The sequence below is a fragment of the Molossus molossus genome, unplaced genomic scaffold (assembly GCF_014108415.1).
Source record: "Molossus molossus isolate mMolMol1 unplaced genomic scaffold, mMolMol1.p scaffold_m16_p_13, whole genome shotgun sequence".
In the NCBI taxonomy this organism is placed as follows: Eukaryota; Metazoa; Chordata; class Mammalia; order Chiroptera; family Molossidae; genus Molossus; species Molossus molossus.
The window spans coordinates 53962615-53979953 of NW_023425348.1; the positions used below are offsets into that span (position 1 = coordinate 53962615).

Sequence of the window (17339 nt, forward strand, 5' to 3'; positions counted from 1 at the left end):
GGAGAGGGCATTGACCTGGGGGCCATACGCAGTTCCCCTGGCTATCTCCACAGCCTCCGGTCTCATCTGCACTCCTGAGCCCCTTTCCCAGACCAGTGCACTGGCCACAAGCAGCCAGAGCATTTGCATCTCTAAATGCAAATCCAGTTCAGCATTTTCAGAGGTCTCTTTCTGCTCCTAGCATGAGCACCAGAATTCACAGTGGGACCTACAAGGCCTCTGTGGTTAACCCTCCCCAGCATCTCGGGATCTTCAGCAACTTGTTCCTCTTCCTCAGGCTCAACAATTGCTGTTCCCTCTACCTGGACTGTCCTTGCCCAGTGGACTCCCATTTAGTCTTCACATGTCTGCTCAACTGGCACTTTTCTAGGGAAGACCTTCCTAACACCTCCAGATCCTTCTCCCTTATAAAATCTATCACAGTATGAAATGAAATGTTTAGTGTTTCTCTTATCTCTGACCCCCTAAAAGAACTCTTTTTTATTCCAGGACCACAAGGGTTTATTTCTATATGAGGAAAATGATTAATTAATATATTAAATGATATAATATGCATTATTCTTTCAATACATATCCAAAGCAATTTGATAAAATTTAACACAAATCTTGAAACTTGCAAGACAAGAATATTTCCTTAAAATAAAAAATGAAAGCAAGGGACTTCTGGTCAAGATGGCAATTGCGGTATCACTTCCTCCCACAGCCACATCAAAATTACAACTAAACTACAGAACAACCATCATTCAGAACCACCTGACATAGAGCTGAATGGAAGTCCTACAACTATGAAATTGAAGAAGAAGCCATATCGAAACTGGTAGGAAGGGAGAAGGCTCAGGGAGGCTGATTCCACACCCGTGTGTGGTGGATAAAAATCAGGAGGATCCCTCAGCTGGGAAGGTCCTCTGTGAGACCCCATCCCACACCAGGCTCCCAGCTCAGGGTTCCAGTGCCAGGAAGAGAAGTCCCCATCACTAAAACCAGCAGAAACTGAGGCTGAGGGAGGCTGAGGCTTCTGGAGTCCCAGGCAGTTCCTCTTAAAGGGCCCACACACAGACTTACTCAGACTGGCTCCTTCTGGGCTCCAGCATTGGGGAGGCAGCTGAGCCTCCAGAGACATACGGGGAAGAACTGAATTTTTCAGCATTGGGGCGAGAGCTGGAGCGGCAGCTTTCTCCTGGACAGACTTGCTGTGAGAGGCCATTGTTCCTTTGGTGAACCCTTCCCTGGGGCAGCAGAAGCCATCATATTCTTGGACTCCAGCAATCTGGCTCATATTGTTTGCCCCGCCCTGGTGATTGCCTGGGGCCCTGCCCCACCCAATCTTTGGGCCCACCCCAGCTGTCCAGTGGCTTTACCATAGGACTGGCCTGTTTTGGATCCTGCCTCAGATTTTCCTAAAATCTCTCAAACAAGCAGCATCTGATCTCAGCAAGCCCCATACCTCTCATTAAGTGACCCCAGGCCCGGCACTAGAAGCAACCAGCCTTGTTCACAACTTGGCTTTTCCTGGGCACTTCCAAGCCCAGCACAAGAAGCAGCTGTCTGCAGATCACTTTGTAGCTTATGCTGGGTGGCCCCAGGTAGAACACAGGTAGAGGCTGACCTTGCTTCAGAGCCAGCACACCAAGTGGACAGCTTCAGACCACATGAAGCACCACCATCCAACCACCTCCACAAGTGACACACTCAATGAGTGGACTCTGTAGGTACCAGAGCCCTGCTGAAGTAAGTCTTGAGCTGTGTGGTAGGTCCCTACATAGCTGATCCTCCAAGGTAGTCAGAGGTCGGTGGTTAGTGGGCACAGCCAGTCCTTGCAGCTGATCAGCCTGAGTAAACCCCTCCCATTGATGTGCCAATAGCAATCAAGACTCAATTACAACAGAAGGGGGTACAGTCCACACTAGGGGTGTACCTCGAGGGCCCAGCTGGGGTGGTCAGGGAGGCTGTGCCACTGGATCCTACAGGACACCTACAACAATAGGCCACCCTAAGAAGCCTAGAAGACATAGAAACTCTACATAATACATAGAAACAAACACAGGGAAGCAGCCAAAATGAGGAGACAAACATGTCCCAAGTGAAAAAACAGAACAAAATTCCAGGAAAAGAACTAAACAAAATAAAGATAAGTAGTCAATCAGATGCAGTGTTCAAAACACTAGTTTTATAAGGATGCTCAAGGAACTTAGTGAAACCTTCAAGGAACTTAAGGAGAACTCCAAGAAACATCAACAACATAAAAAAAAGACCAGTCAGAAATGAAGGATGCACTAACTGAAATAAAGAATAATTTACAGGGAATCAATAGGTGAAGCCAAGAAGCAAACCATTGGTTTAAAATATAAGGAAGCAAAAAACACCCAATCGGAACAGCAAAAAGAAAAAAGAATAAAAAAAAAAAAAAAAAAAATGAGGACAGTGTAAGTAGCCTCTGGGACAACTTCAAGCATACCAACATTCCCATCATGGAGGTGCCAGAAGGAGAAGAGAGAGAGCAAGAAATTGAAAACCTATTTAGAAAAAATAATGACAGAAAACTTCTCTAACTTGGTGAAGAAAATAGACATACAATTCCAGGAAGCACAGAGAGTCCCAAACAAGATGAATCTGAAGAGGTCCACACCCAGACACATCATCATCAAAATGCAAAAGGTTAAAGACAAAGAGAAAATCTTAAAAGCAGCAAGAGTAAAGCAGTTAGTTACTTGCAAAGGAGCTCCCATAAGACTGTCAGCCAATTTCTCAAAAGAAACTTTGTAGGCCAGAAAGAAGTGGCAAGAGATATTCAGAGTGATATAAAGCAAGGACCTACAACCAAGATTACTCTATCCTGCAAAGCTATCATTTAGAATTGATGTACATATAAAGAGTTTCCCAGACAAGAAAAAGCTAAAGGAGTTCATCACCACCAAACCAGTATTATATGAAATATTGAAGGGTCTTCTTGAAGGAGAGGAATGAAAATATGAACAATAAAAAGGCAATATCTATCAACAATTGAATCTACAAACAAAATGAGCAAACAGAACAGAAACAGACTCATAGACACAGAGAACTTTTTGTTACTTGCCATATGGGAGGGGGGTTGGGAAGATGAGTGAAGAAGATGAAGGAATTAAGCAGTACAAATTGGTTGTTAAACTGATGAACCTCAAAGGGAAGAGGGGGCGCAGGATGAGATAAACTAAAGAACTTCTATGCATATATGCATAACCAATTTACACAAACAATAATGTGGAGAAGGCATGGGGGGGCGGGATTGGGGAGGAAGGAGTCAATGGGGGGGAAGGGGACATCTGTGATACATTCAACAATAAAGATATGTTTTAAAAAATGAAAACAAAATATAAGAAATATATAAAATAAAATATAATATGTAACAAAAGATTACATATAGTTTTTATTTTTGAATGTAAAATAATATAAATAATATTTAAAAATTAAAAGAGTGCATTTATTTAATAATGAGACACAACATGATCCTTGAAAAAACAAAAACAATTCAATCATAAACAGAAACCAGGCAAGTATTTTCCTTATCAACATTATCACATTAAAGAATGTTGCAGAGTAATAAAACATATATAGATACAGAAGAGAAATTACACACATTTACATGCAGTCATACAACTAAGACAAAGAGTGAACTTGATCAAATAAAAAGATTGTGAATTGGAAAAAGAAAGTCAATCTGCAAAGTGATTGAGAGTCTTTGGATTTAGATACAGCTGGCTTACAATCCTGGCTTCAGCATTACTGGTCATGCGAACATAACCTCCCCAAGCCTCAATTTCGTCATTTGTAAAATGGGTATAATAAGGCCCACCTCCCAAAGTTGTTATGAGCATTATGTGAAATATTGTCAAATGCTTAGCACAGTACCTGGGACATAGTAATCACTCTAATTATAGTCCATATGTTCTTTAATCACTATGCTGATCACTCTCTACCATTTGGTAATAATAATATTATACAAGAAACATGTATAATAACCAAGCAGCATTTATCTATACCACTAATTATCAACTACAAAAATCTATTTAAAAAGAGTCTTCTTCATAAATAATCAAAAATATACATCATGTACAACGTACCCCAATAAAAGAGATGGGAGACCTATCAAAAGAACTTTAAATCTTTTAGAGGAAAAAGAAAGAAATACCTAAATTAACAGAGGGACAAATCATGTGCCTGCATGAGAACAAAATGTTTGCAAATTAAATAATTTTAAAATCTATAAGCTACAACAAACAAAACTTGGACCGTTCTGAATCCATTGTAGCTATTACAATGAAAATGTATAAAATGGTGTAAATTGCACTTAGAGAATTGGGTAAATAACAGGCAAACTGGAAAAGAATGGAATCCTTGAATCCTAGGTCATCTAATCCAGCAGGGGATGGAGACCCACAGAGGATGAGGGACATGTTCAAAGACTCCATTAATTGGTGTCTGGACTGGAACATGAACTCAAATTTCCTGACTTCTTGTCTAGTTGTTTTTCCATTAGTTTACACTGAATCTTTGCATCTAGGATGAAATGAATATGCTGAAAAAGAAGAGCGACGAGGGAGAAGTAACCCCGCTGCACACTGGAACATATGACAAGGCAGCAGCAATAAAAACGATGCAGTTCTGCCCTGGCCAGTTTGGCTCAGCGGTTAGAGTGTCGGCCTGTGGTCCAGAGAGACAGACCCGGGTTCAGTTTCCGCTAAGGGCGCGTACCTCGGTTGCAGTTTGTCCCCGGCCCTGGTTGGGTCGTGTGGGTGGCAACCGCTCAATGTGTTCCTTTCACGTCGATGTTTTTCTCTCTCTCTCCCTCCCTCCCACTCTATCTGAACAAAAAATGGAAAAATGTCCTTGGGTGAGGATTAAAAAAAACAAAAATAAAAACGATGCAGTTCTGATCAGAATGAAACAGACTCGAAGGCTCAGAGCTAGTCTTTGGAATGTATAAAAAAGAATGTAGTATATCCTTATCTAAGCCACAATATAGCAAGAAATATAAATACTGTTAAAATGTGATGGAGGCAACAGGATCTTAAATCTTCAAATACCTGTATGTTAATTTTAGAGGTATTAGCAAAATAAATATAAATAGATCAAACTATAGATTCATAGAAATTAAACTTGCTATCCCAATTAAAGAGAATTAATAGTTTTATAATGATCTAAATAATGGAAGACTTCTCAAAGGAAAAAATAGGCAAACATATTAAAATTTCGATTTCTCTAAAATAACACAAAATTTGTTTAAAAGCAAAAAAAAAATGATAGAATGAAAAACAGAAAAATACCACCAACAGTTATTATTTATAGAGTTTATATACATTACCAACAAAAACAAACAAACCAACAAAACACCCCAAGACCCAAATGGTAATTCACCCAATAAGGGGTGGGGGGGAGGATATAAATATTTAAAAACTTAAAGTTTGAGCTTGCTTGCTAGCAAATTAGTTGAAGTTATAATGACGTGGCATTTCACGCTTATACTAATAATACATTTTATCTGTTATTATTATTGATTATCTCATTCTCACTGTATTCTGGCCAATAAGGAGCAAAAGCCAAGCCAAGCCTAGTGTGGGCGGTTCTCAGGAGAAAGGCTGTCTTCGCAGGGAGCTTTATACTTCGGAGGCAATTTCGTCAATGCAGATATTTCTGCACCTAGACCCTGTGACTCTCAAGCCTGAGAATTTATCCCAAGGAAATAAATTAAAGGAATAAATAAATAAACTACAGCCCTGGATGGTTTTGCTCAGTGGTTAGAGGGTTGGCCTGCAGTCCGGAGAGGCCCGGGTTCGGTTCCCGCTAAGGGCACGTACCTCGGTTGCAGTTTGTCCCTGGCCCTGGTTGGGTCATGTGGGTGGCAGCCACTTGATGTGTCCCTTTCACATTGATGTTTCTCTCTCTCTTTCTTCCTCTCTCTCCCTCCCGCTCTATCTGAATAAAAAATGGAAAAATGTCCTCGAGTGAGGATAAAAATTAAATAAATAAATAGATAAATAAACAAACTACAAGTACAAAGCTGTTCATAGTAGGGTTCTTCATTGTAGTTACAAGAACTATACACATCTGAAATACCCAACAATATATACAGCAATACAAAAGGATAGTATGCACCTATTAAATTATAAATATAAGAACGAGTCAAAATATATGAAATTAGTTATGAAATAACTTTTTTTTTTGTACGTGCCCCTAGCAGGAACCACACCCAGGACTCTCTGGTCCGCAGGCGATGCTCCAACCACTGAGCCAAACTGGCCAGGGCTGAAATAACTTTTAAAAAGTAGGAGTAGGGCCCTGGCCGGTTTGGCTCAGCGGTTAGAGCGTCCGCCTGTGGTCCGGAGAGACCCGGGTTCGGTTCCCGCTAAGGGCATGTACCTTGGTTGCAGTTTGTCCCCGGCCCTGGTTGGTCGTGAGGGTGGCAGCCACTCGATGTGTCCCTTTCACATCGATGTTTCCCTCTCTCTCTCTTCCTCTCTCTCCCTCCCACTCTGTCTGTACAAAAAATGGAAAAATGTCCTCAGATGAGGATTAAAAAAAAAAAAAAGTAGGAGTAGGAAGTTATATTTACTATCAAATTAGTTGTGAAAAAATTATAAATATGGGTAAATACTGGAAAAAAATAAAAATTGTTGCTTTTTCAGAATTTATGGAGTTATGGGTGAAACTTTAAGGTGAATATTTACCTAGTATTTTTAATCTGTTTTCATAAACAAGTTAAAAATTAAAAGCAGAACGGTATATAATAATTTTTCCAAAAATTTATTCTAAAGATGGTTAATTTTTAAAAAAAAATAGTACTTTAAAATATTGTTGGCTTAGGGTGATGTACAATGCAATATACAGATGATGTAGTATAGAACTGTACACCTAACCTATATAATTTTATTAACCAATGTCACCCCAATACATCCAATATAAAGGAAAATAATACAATAATTAATAAATAATACAAAGATTTTAAAACTGTTGGAAATTTTACTTCCGGGAATCTTCTTGTTAATGTTGACTCGGTAGGTGTTAGTTGCTATATTTCAGACCAGGGTCTTCCAACATGGTTGGTGGCACCCTGGATACATACGCCCATGGGACAATCCTTAAGCAGAAGGCTTCTATGCTGAGACTAACTACAGGTAGCATGAGATATGAGGTATCGGGAGAGGTGAGCCAGAGATGGGGGCATCAGGGGGACAAGATCCAAAGTCTCATTTTTCAGAAGACGAGTCTGGCAGCAGGGCTGGGTGGGGACTTATAGTCATCAGGAGGGAAGGGTTGGGGTTTGGACTTTGTGGTGACAGCAGATTAGAAAGCAAGAGATGACTTGGATGTCTTGGAAAGAGGAACTATTCTATTTGGGTGGCTTCCTGGGTGTAAAAGAAAAAGGAAGTGTCAAAAGTTCGGGCCTGGGTCACCTTTCCAGGCCCACTTGGTGCTAACAAGGCTCCAGAAGGCTGGCAGGGTCTAGAAGGAGGGTTGGTTGGAAGGAGACAAGTTTGGAGGTTCTCCTAGTGGGCAGGAAATATGGTCTGATTAATTTATTCATCTGCAAATATTTACCAAGGGCCTGCTCTGTGTATGGTCCTCACTCACCACTGGGACAGATAAAGGCTGTGACATGAAATCTAGTGTTTACAGTTTCGCCTTCCTTGATCGGGCAAATATGAGCCAGGCCTGGCCTGAGGAGAGCAGAGGCCCCAACCCCACCTACCTTTTTCCTGCTCAGCTGCTTCACTAAGTTCTGGAAGCTTGAGCCCCACTAAGTTCTGATTCCTCATCAGGATGTGCTCCTTTTTAGAAAAAGCAAAAGACCACAGCATTTCAGATGAGACAGCAGGCTGGACTCTCTTCTCAGTTCTGTCTGTGGCTCTGTGGCCACTCCACCTAACGTGGGAGACACCAGGGTCAGCCTCCAAAGTGGATGGGCAGGCATAACAAGGTGACATTGGAGGGCACAGGAGGACAGCCCTCTCCAGCCCACAACTCTGCCTGAAGCCCACCCGTGGCACCACATTCCTTAAGTTAAGAACCATCTGCTCTTTCAGTCAGCCTGTGGGCCTCAGAGTGAATGAGCTGCCAGCCATCCTGGGGCTGAGGCTGGAGGACAAACAGAAGCAGAGCCCAGGGCTCTGGGGATGGGAGGGTCCCCTGGATGTGTGTGGCTGCCACCGGAAACAATCTTTGGTGAGGTCGTGGCCGCGCTCCGGCTGCTGCAGCTTCCTGCCCTGTTGTCCTAGGCAGTGAGTGCCCACTTCCAGGAGCTGTGGGCTCTCGGTGGTCTGCTCCGACCTCTCTTGAGCTGTTACACTTGCCAGACAAATGAGGCCTGAGACTTGCTGCCTCGAGGCAACAGGCTCAGCAGCCACTGCCCTTCCTGGGGCCTCAGCGGGCAGCCCGGGGGAGAGGTGGGGATTCTGACCACAGTCTGCGGCACAGGTCAGCTCACACCTGTGAAGACTTGCAGGGGTATCGGGTGGGGGTGGCCTATTGCCTGGGCCTGCCCTGCCTTCATTGCCAGAGGCCCATGAAGGCAAATACCTGGCTGTGTTGGCACCACCTTCCCCAGAGATCTGGGACTGTGCCCCACAGGCAGCCCGGAAGCCCTTCCAGGCCTGTGCTGACCCACTAGTCAGTGAGGCCTTTCCGACTGGGTGGGGTTCTCTGTGTGAAATGTTAACAGCAGCAGCCAGCCCGAGCCTCCACATCAGCATCGTGGAAGGTTTCTGAATAGGGCAGTGGTCAGCACAGAGTGTCTGCCGGCACAGAAACCTCCCGCTATGCTGGCTGCTGGCGGTGCCTCCATTCCTGCCCTGCCCCACGCCCCTCCATAGAGGGGCCAGGAGGGTCTTGTCCCGCTCAAGCTGTGGGAGTGCCACGTCCTGCCCTGTGGGGTCCTGGCTGCCTTGGCCTGTGGCCTGGGTTGGCCCTCTGGAGAAGAGGGGGCTGGATAAAGACTTCTTTGTCCTGTTGACCTCTTCTGTCCCTCACACTCGGGTCTCCCTCCCCTCCATCTCTGGACACCCCCAATCAACCCCTGCATAGGGTGGCAGCCCCATCAAAGAGCACTGTGCCTGGTTTGAGGGCCAATGAAAACTGGGGGATGCTGGGAGAAATTCACCACAGTGGGGGCAGCCCCTCATGGCCATTATCATACTTGGGGATGGATTTGAGGGCCTTTGTTAACAGCCGTCAGGAAGGAAAGCTTGGGAGCATGATAAAGAAAAAGCATTCCATGCTTGCCTAACCCAGTCCTAGGCATGACAAGGCACTCCATCATGGGCTTCCTGTTTATGAGCTACCAGCTCCAGCTGGAGGGGGAACAGCCCAGGGCTGAGGGCCCTGGTGCCTCCCTACAGCACCTCCCCCTGAAATGTGGCGTTGGGTGGCAACCGTATCCCACGCTGACCCCCTTAGCAAGTGGGGTAAGAGCTGCTGCACAGTGGACCTGCTCAATCAGGGTAGGGAAGTTTCGGGCCTCATAAGGCCCAAGTCCAGGCCAGAACTGTCCTGCCCCAGGGCCCAGCTCAGCCCAGAGGTCTTCCTCCCAGAGGGGAACCAGAGTGCACACCCCACCCCACTGCCCCCCAGTAACCCACCTCACGGAGCTTGGTCAGTTTCTGCATCCGCACAGGCTGCACTTGTATCTGTAAGTCTTTGAGTCCAGGCACCTTGGCCAGCTTGCTGCTAGCTTTGCCCGCAGAACGCTTCTCTTCCTCGGCCAGGGGCAGCTTGGCAAGCACTTGCTGCAGCCGGGGGCCAGGCTCTTCAGGGCCGCTGTCCCAGGAGACCCCCCGGAGCAGGGGCGGCCGGGAAGGAGGGGGCCGAAGCTCGGCTTTGGAGCCAACCTTGGGCCCTACTGGCTCTCCAGCTGGGCCTTTTCCCTGGGGGCCCGGGGGCGCTGCCCCTCCCGAGCCCTGGGCTGGACTTCTGGGCAGAGGGTTGCCCTCCCTGGCTGTCTTCAGGAGCGGCTTGTCCAGCTCGCTCTCAGCAGGGCCAGGCTGGGGGCTGTTCAGAGCCATTTTCCCACCACTGCCTGAGCCAGAAGGTGGGCCCTTGGGTGTGGCCTCGGGGCACTGGAGGGGATCAAAGTTTTCCTTTTGTTCTATTGCAATCTCTTTGGACTTCTCAACTGTGGGAGAGCGAGGAGTCAGCCTGCCCTGAGACACTTTCCTCTGGTCATTTTGCTTCCGGTCAGCTAGCCCTTTGGGGATATTCTGAAAGAGACAAGGAAGAGCTGAGACCCTGGAGGCAGGTTGGGGAGGAGACAGGTGGGACCCTTCTGCTGTGGGGCCTCTGACCCATCGACCCTGCTGAGGGGTGTGTGAGAGAGAGTATGTGTGTGTGTAGGGGGTGAGCTCGGTGGAAGTCTGAGCCAGGGAAGAGGACCCCCAGACAAAGCCTAAGGTTTGTAAAATACCCAGGACAAGGAACCTGCCATTCAAAACTTGCCAAGAACTTCTGAAGGGCTAGGAGCGGGAGAGAAGTCTGGAACAGAGGACAGCTTGGGGGCAGTCCCATGTTTTGCCTTGACTCAGTTGCCCCAGATTCTAGTCCTGGCTCTGCCTGGCAAAGCCCTTCACTTTTAGGACTCAGATTTCCCATCAGGCTTGTGAACCCTCTGAAATGATATGCAAACATATATGCGTGTGTGTGTGTGTGTGTGTGTGTGTGTGTGTGTGTTGTATTTTTCTGGGAAGAGATTCCACAGCTTTTAACAATTTCTCAGAGTTCCATAATCCAAAAGAGGCTACGAATAGTCAGACGAGGCGATTCGTGCAAAGGTGATACCTTACTGCTCAGCAGTTCACGCTCCTTCCGTTGCCCAAGGGACACCAGTTTCGTGAGGAGCCTGCAGCTCTGCGTCTGGACATTTGTGTGGCTGTCGCACCTGCACTGAAACTCTCCCCGAGGACTAACCCAGACCCAGTTCTAGATGAGACTAGTGTATGCTGCCCTCAACACCCTTGAGCACTTTCCTCTGAGCAGGTGTGAGGGAAAAGGGGGTTTTCCTGGAGGCCAGGGGCGGGAACCCTCCTGTGAGCTTCATGAGGGCAGCAGACTTGCCTGGCTCCTGCTGGGCCCGGTGGTCCGCCTGGTCTCTGGCCAGCAGCCTGGCTAGGGTGCAGGGTCCAAGGCAGGCCCACCATGGAGGTCACCCCATGGAATCCTGCCTCCTCACACCCCCGCCTCAGACTTCCTGTCACCATAGGGCAGAGCAAGCTTCTCGCTTCCCTAGCCTTGACTCCCCCCTCGTGCACACCCTCTCACCGGCTGCCCAGGGCCAGCTGGCGGCTGGGACACTCTCTCCCACACCCAAACTGGGCATAGCTCAAACTCACAGGCTCGCCAAAGTGAGGTGAAGGGACTTCGGCCTCATCCTCCTTCTCCTGGAGAAATGCAACAAGAGTCCGTCAGTAATGTGGCTGACTCTGGAAATACCCTCAAGGAGGTATTTATAGTGTAGGTGCCTCCCCCACCCCGCACCCTCGCTTCAGTGGGTCGTGAAGGGCCTCTCGGGGTTAAGGGGTGAGAGGAGAGACATTTGGTGTAGAAAACCCAAGAAGGGCCCGATACCTGTGCGGGTACTCCAGGCGGAGGGGACTGTGGGCCACTGCACGCATCCAAACCTGGAAGGGTCCAGACACAGGTGAGAGCCGCCCCGCCCTCAGCTGTTCCTCTAGCAACGCCCGTCTGCCCCCAGAACGCCCCCCCTCAGCCCCGCAGGCCTGGGAGCCGGTGGCGCCAGCCTCGGGAGTGCCTCTCACATGCCAGGTTCTGGGGTGAATCCTCATGTAATCATCACACAAACCACCTCAGGAAAATGAGGCAGAGGGAGGTCAAGGGATCTGAACCCAGGCCTCCCCTCAGCTCTCCCTGGCATCCTCCTTCCCCTGCTGGTCTGGGGGTGTAGCCCAGAACACAGCCCAGTGAAAGGAAAGAAACCAAAAAGCCAAAGTGGCCCAAATGGAGGCCTTTCCAAATAAGCTCTGAAATGGCCTCTCTCTGATTTCTCTCAGGGCAGAGAACGCAAGTCATGGCCCCCTCCCCACCACCTGCCTCATCCTGGGCCGGACCTGTCCCCCCACCTTAGCTCAAACCCCAACGTCACATATAGCTGCTGCCTCAGGCAGCCTAGCCAGGCCCAGCTGGGAACCCTGGGGACAGGGCCAAACAGGGGGTCTGCGTGGGAAGCCTGCAAGATGAGCAGTCCGTGGTCAGGCCAGGGGAGGGGCTGAGCGGCCACCCACAGGGAGAAACAGGGCGGGACATGCCGAGGGGCTGGACCTCACCAGGCAGCGTGGGGACAGTGAGTGAGCTGCTCCGTGAGGTTGTAGGAGAAGCTCCGGGGCTGAGGTTTGGGGAAACCGCTGTTGAGACAGACACAAATTGGCCAGCATTCGTGAAGGCTTAGGATTTCAGCTTAACAGAAACATTCTTGCAGGTGCTCCTGACCTCTGGGAACTAGATCCGACGCGCTGAGGTCAGGGGCTGATTCTGGATTGCCATTAAAAGACCCTCCCACAGCCCAGTGCCCCCCTGCTGCCAGCCCGACATAGGGACACCGGGTCATTTGCAGGGGCTGTACCTCCTAGACTTGACAGGATGCCCTGATTTCAGAAGCTCCTGAATACATTGCTGCCTGAGTACATTCAGACTTGTCTAAACCTTGCCTCAACTCTTTGCTCAGGAAAAAGAGTGATTTTAGCCAAAGGTGTAGCAGGGTGGATTTCAGGGCCCAAGAAAACCTTCCTTCTAATTCAGAAATTCCATGAAGACACCAAAGACCTCCTCTCCCTCCCCAGTGCCGAGCATCCTTTCGGGGCCCCGCAGCTGGAAATCAAGGAGCGGGATCAAGTGCTGACATTTCTTATAGAAACAGGAAGCCGCAACAGTCACACAGGCCAGAACACCAAAAGCAGAGTTTGGGGGCCAGAGATGGGTCAGTATTTTGGAGCTTCTGAAATGGGGGAAGATGTCCTCTCCTTACCAGATCCTCTCCATAAGGCTCTGTCCTCCTGGCCTAGAGGCCTGGGGACAGGCAAGTCAAAGGCCACCCCTTCATAGCAGGGCTCCCCATGAAGCTGGGGCCTGGCCCTCCCCCGCCCAGCCCTCCTCAGAGGGGCTCAGGGCAGCCCATGTACATCCTACCTGACGGGGAGTCTCCGGGGCTGCTCCTGGACCTCCTCCCCCGGCGGGTCAGGAACCGCTCACTCACTAACTTGGCCTCCTCCAGCAGTGCCAGGTTCTTCTTCTTGTCCTCCTCTGAGATGCTGATGTCTGGCAGCTGGTCATTTAGCAGGTCAATGACATGCCCCGCAGGGTCTGCAGAGGGAGGGTGAGCACAGGGTGAGAGCCCCTGCCACTCCACATGCCAACCCAGGGGCGCTGCCTGGAGCAGACGGCCAGCCAACCCTCGGCCCAACGCTGGGCGATGCAGAGGGCTGTGTGGGGGCAGACCAGGCTTCCTCGGCAGGTTTGGCCCTCCTGGCTTGTAGCCTGCGGCTGTGGCAGGTCAGGACGCCACCTAGGTTGCCAGCACTGTGCACTCTGCTATGAGGGAAGGCAGCAGGAGCCCCGCCTCCATGTATCGGCCCCTCCTGGAGTGCGCTTCCTTCAGGTCTGTGTCTCCAAGCTAGGAGCTCAAGGAGTGTGGGCAAAGGGAGCACCGAGATCAGGTGCCAAAGACTCAGTCCCATGGCCATCTTTGCGCCCTTCTTCTCTCTGCTCACCGTTCACTCCATCTTTCTTCAAAACTGCCCCTTCTCTGGGTGAGTGACACCTCCCCTCACCCAGCTGCTCAGAAACATGGGAGTCACCCCACACTCCTCCCTCTTCCTCATCCCCCACATCCAACCAACTGACCATCAAGTCCTGACCATCAGGTCCTGACCATCAAGTCCTGACCATCACTTATGCTGTGGGTACCTGTCTCTGGAACGTGCCCGCCACCCCCCTCCTTGCTCCTGAGCTCTCACCTGCAGTTACATCAGCCACTTTATAGCCCCGCCCACCTGCAGGTCCCCCTCCATCTCATCCTCCTCGGCCTACCACAGCGACCTTGCTAAGAGCCGTACCTGACAACGCACTCTCCTGCCTCACCTTATCGGGGTTCCTCATGGAACGATGCCCAAACGCCAGACTGGGCCCGGCCACTTCTGCTGACCCCTGTACTCCTGAGGCCACGCCCCTGCAGCCCCTCGGTGGGGACCGGCTCCCACGTGTGTCTCCCGCCTGCATTCCCCTTTCTGCTCTTCGTAGCTCCCCAATCTGCACTGAGTGAAGTCCCTCTTCGTCTCAATTGTTAGTCAGAAAGGAGCTGCTCCCACTGCCCACCTCACTCCAGGTGCCAGGAGTGGGCCTGTGCACCAGCCTCGGCCCGTCAATGACCTCAGTGCCCCGGCCGCCGTGACTGGCTCCCGGACGGCCGTGGGAGGTCAGTGAGAGGCAGCCTTGGGAATTGTTGGGTAACGTGGAAGGGGAGCTCCTTCCAGGGAAGGGAGGTAAGCCTGGCGTTGGTAGCCATTTGCCAAGAAGAGAGGAGACTTGAGCGATGGGATGAGACAATTACTAATGGTACAGCTTGGGCATCTGGATTCAGCACCACCTGAAACCACAGCCCTGGCTTTTATTCACTTTCCTTTTGGGGTGTCTAGGCTAGTTTGAGTGGGGTTTCTATCATGTGAGAGCCCTGACTGATACGCATGACTGAACATTCAGTTGCTCCGTTACGGCTTCTGCTCCCCAGCATGTTGCTGCTTCGCCCTGGAAGGCAATGCCTGTCCTCCCTCTTGTCTATCCCCCCAGCTTGCTGAGGTGTGACTCAGACACTCTCCTCTGGAATACTTGTCTGAACTGCCCCCTCCCCAGGGAGAACTGAGCCCCTTCATGCCTCCGTTTCCTTACACTCCTGTAAAGAGCCTTAAATTCAGGGTCCTGATTATATCTGTTCACGTCTCAGTCTCTTCGCAGATGATGAGCAACATGAAGGCAGGGCCAAGTCTGCGTCATGTCTGTGCTCAGGGCCCAGAGCAGGTTGAGGAACTACTTGGGGCAGCCTTGCATTCGAGCACCTGCCTACCTCAGGCACTCCCTGAGCCCCAGATCGAGCCTCACACAGCCGTTCTGTCTTTGACTTCCTCATCTTCCTCTTCACACCCTGGTCTTGTCTTTTTACCAAAAGAAACTGAGATGAGACATCACACTTCTTTTGGGCACCGACCCTGAGGGGCTGATGGACTGTCCTGTTGGGCTCATGGGGATGGACCTGGCTGAGGAGCATGGGAGGGCCAGGGGCCCGGCCCGGTCTAACAGCCAGACCTCACTCAGTCTTTCTACCCAAACACACCTTCAGCGGGGCCCCTAGCTCTAGTTGCAGATGCAGGATAGGTTGGCCCTTACCCACGGAGGTCAGCGAAGCCGTAGAAACCTTCAAGTGTCGGTGAGAAAGCCTCCGGTGGGGACTGTGAGCTCTGGAAGAAAGGAGCCCTCTTGTTAGGAAAATGTGTGCACAGCTTGGAAGTAGACAAACACACGCCTGGCTGCTTTTCCAAAGGCACACGAGAGCATCCTCTTACAAGCTTCCTAAGTCTGGGAACTCATCAGAAATGAGAATTCTCAGGCTCCACCCCAGACCCACTGAATCAGAAACTGGGGTGAGGCCCAGCCACCCGTGATTGCCAGGCTCCCCAGGTGTGTCTGCAGCTGATGTTCCCAAACCACTGCCCCGGTGAGCTGTCACTTTGACTACTTGCTGTTTGCTAGGGCCCAGATTGAGTGAACATCTAACTTCTGAAAAACTCCTAACATGCAAAGAATTGTTGTCTAGTAGAGATGCAGATGATTTCTGCTTAGGAGAGAAGATAAAAATATGACTTCATTGCCCTGTAGAACATTAACCTGTTTTATAGCTAACTTAGTAATTTTATTCCAACATCCTTTTCTTCCCCAGTGATTATATATGTATATCCATTTCTTACACCCTCCTTGGAGCTGGCTTTGTTACCCTGATGGGTCTCTCATTAATGAGTTAAATACATCTCTGATACATGCTCACTCTATATTTGTATGAGAATTATCTTTGTAACATTTTGGAAATTATACACCCTCATTCTAGCTAGACTAATGCATGGGCAGGTGCTGTGTAAAACCCCCAAGGCAGTGACGTTCCCGTACATGTGGCCAAGGTCCCTTCCAAGACATCATCTTCCATCCAGGACCCTCTCTGGCCAGGGGCAGGATGCTACAGTCAAAGGCTCACATCCTTCAGGTCTATTTGGACATATCTAGGCATTTATTACAGGAAACTCCTCTGCTATATTTGCACTTTTCTTAAAGGCTAGCAGAGTGCAAAGTGCCAAATCCAGGAGAGGAAAACTAATTTTGGGGGGGTGGGGGAGGGATAATGGAAAAAAATCCCAAGCTCTCTCTCACATTTTGAAAAGTTGCATAAGTGTACTTTCATCAATAAAATGATTCAAGAAAGAAGGAAAGATTTATAAAAATACAGCTGTCTAATCCCTGGGAGCCAGGAAATATTGTTCTTCACGGCACAAAGATCAGGCACTTGGGATGTACCTGTTGGCCAGGTTTTTGTCAGTTTCTCCTTCCGGTGAACTGGCATCCCCAGTCAGGACGATGGCGGGAGGGCCCTGGTGGTTTAGAACAAAAACACAGGTCAAGTTAGGCTTGGGATGGAGGAAGCTTCCAGGAGCTAGAGTATTTATTCCAGCATCGTGACGCTCAGAGCCACCTTGATAAGGGGACAAATGTAGTTTATTTGGATTATTTAGAGAAAAATAGATATAGGCAGTTTCCCCTTCATTCCCCAGCAGGCATCCACCTGAGCTTAATGTTAGCTTAATGCACTAACATTAGGGAACGTCTAAGCCATCCGTGGTAGCAATCTAGGAAGTTACTGACCGTCTGGGAAGGTGTGGCGCGTGCTCAGGCTGCGGTCAGCCTGGTGGGGGAAAACGGAGGTCAGGAGAAGAGGGGGTAGCACCCAAACATTCCTGGTATTCAGTGACGGCCCTACATTTCGGTAAATGTGCTAAAAATTCCTCCACCCATGTCATCTTTTTTCTTTTTAAACCACTTTATTAAGGTATGACTGATAGACAACAATCTGTACATATTTATACAACTTCATGAGTTTACAAGTACACACCTGTGAAATCCTTACCACCATCTATGACATAAGCCTACTCATCACTTCCGAAAGTGTCCTCTTGCCTTTTATTTATGATGATCATGACGACAAGAACACTGATAAGATCTGCCCCCTCAGCAAATTTTTAGGTACGCAATACAGTATTGGTGACTCCAGG

General features: G+C 49.0%; 1 protein-coding gene across 1 annotated transcript in view; it reads right to left on the bottom strand.

Annotated features, from left to right (window-relative positions):
- The window catches only part of IRAG1 (inositol 1,4,5-triphosphate receptor associated 1), a 78358-nt gene that overhangs the window by 51191 nt on the left and 9828 nt on the right, over positions 1 to 17339 (bottom strand). Inside the window, exons 2-9 of the mRNA XM_036258987.1 lie at positions 16588 to 16661; positions 15412 to 15482; positions 13162 to 13335; positions 12303 to 12380; positions 11587 to 11639; positions 11352 to 11399; positions 9609 to 10226; positions 7724 to 7802 (exon numbers count right to left, since the gene is read on the bottom strand). Coding sequence (XP_036114880.1) covers positions 7724 to 7802; positions 9609 to 10226; positions 11352 to 11399; positions 11587 to 11639; positions 12303 to 12380; positions 13162 to 13335; positions 15412 to 15482; positions 16588 to 16661 — 1195 coding nt within the window. The remainder of the gene's footprint in view (positions 1 to 7723; positions 7803 to 9608; positions 10227 to 11351; positions 11400 to 11586; positions 11640 to 12302; positions 12381 to 13161; positions 13336 to 15411; positions 15483 to 16587; positions 16662 to 17339) is intronic.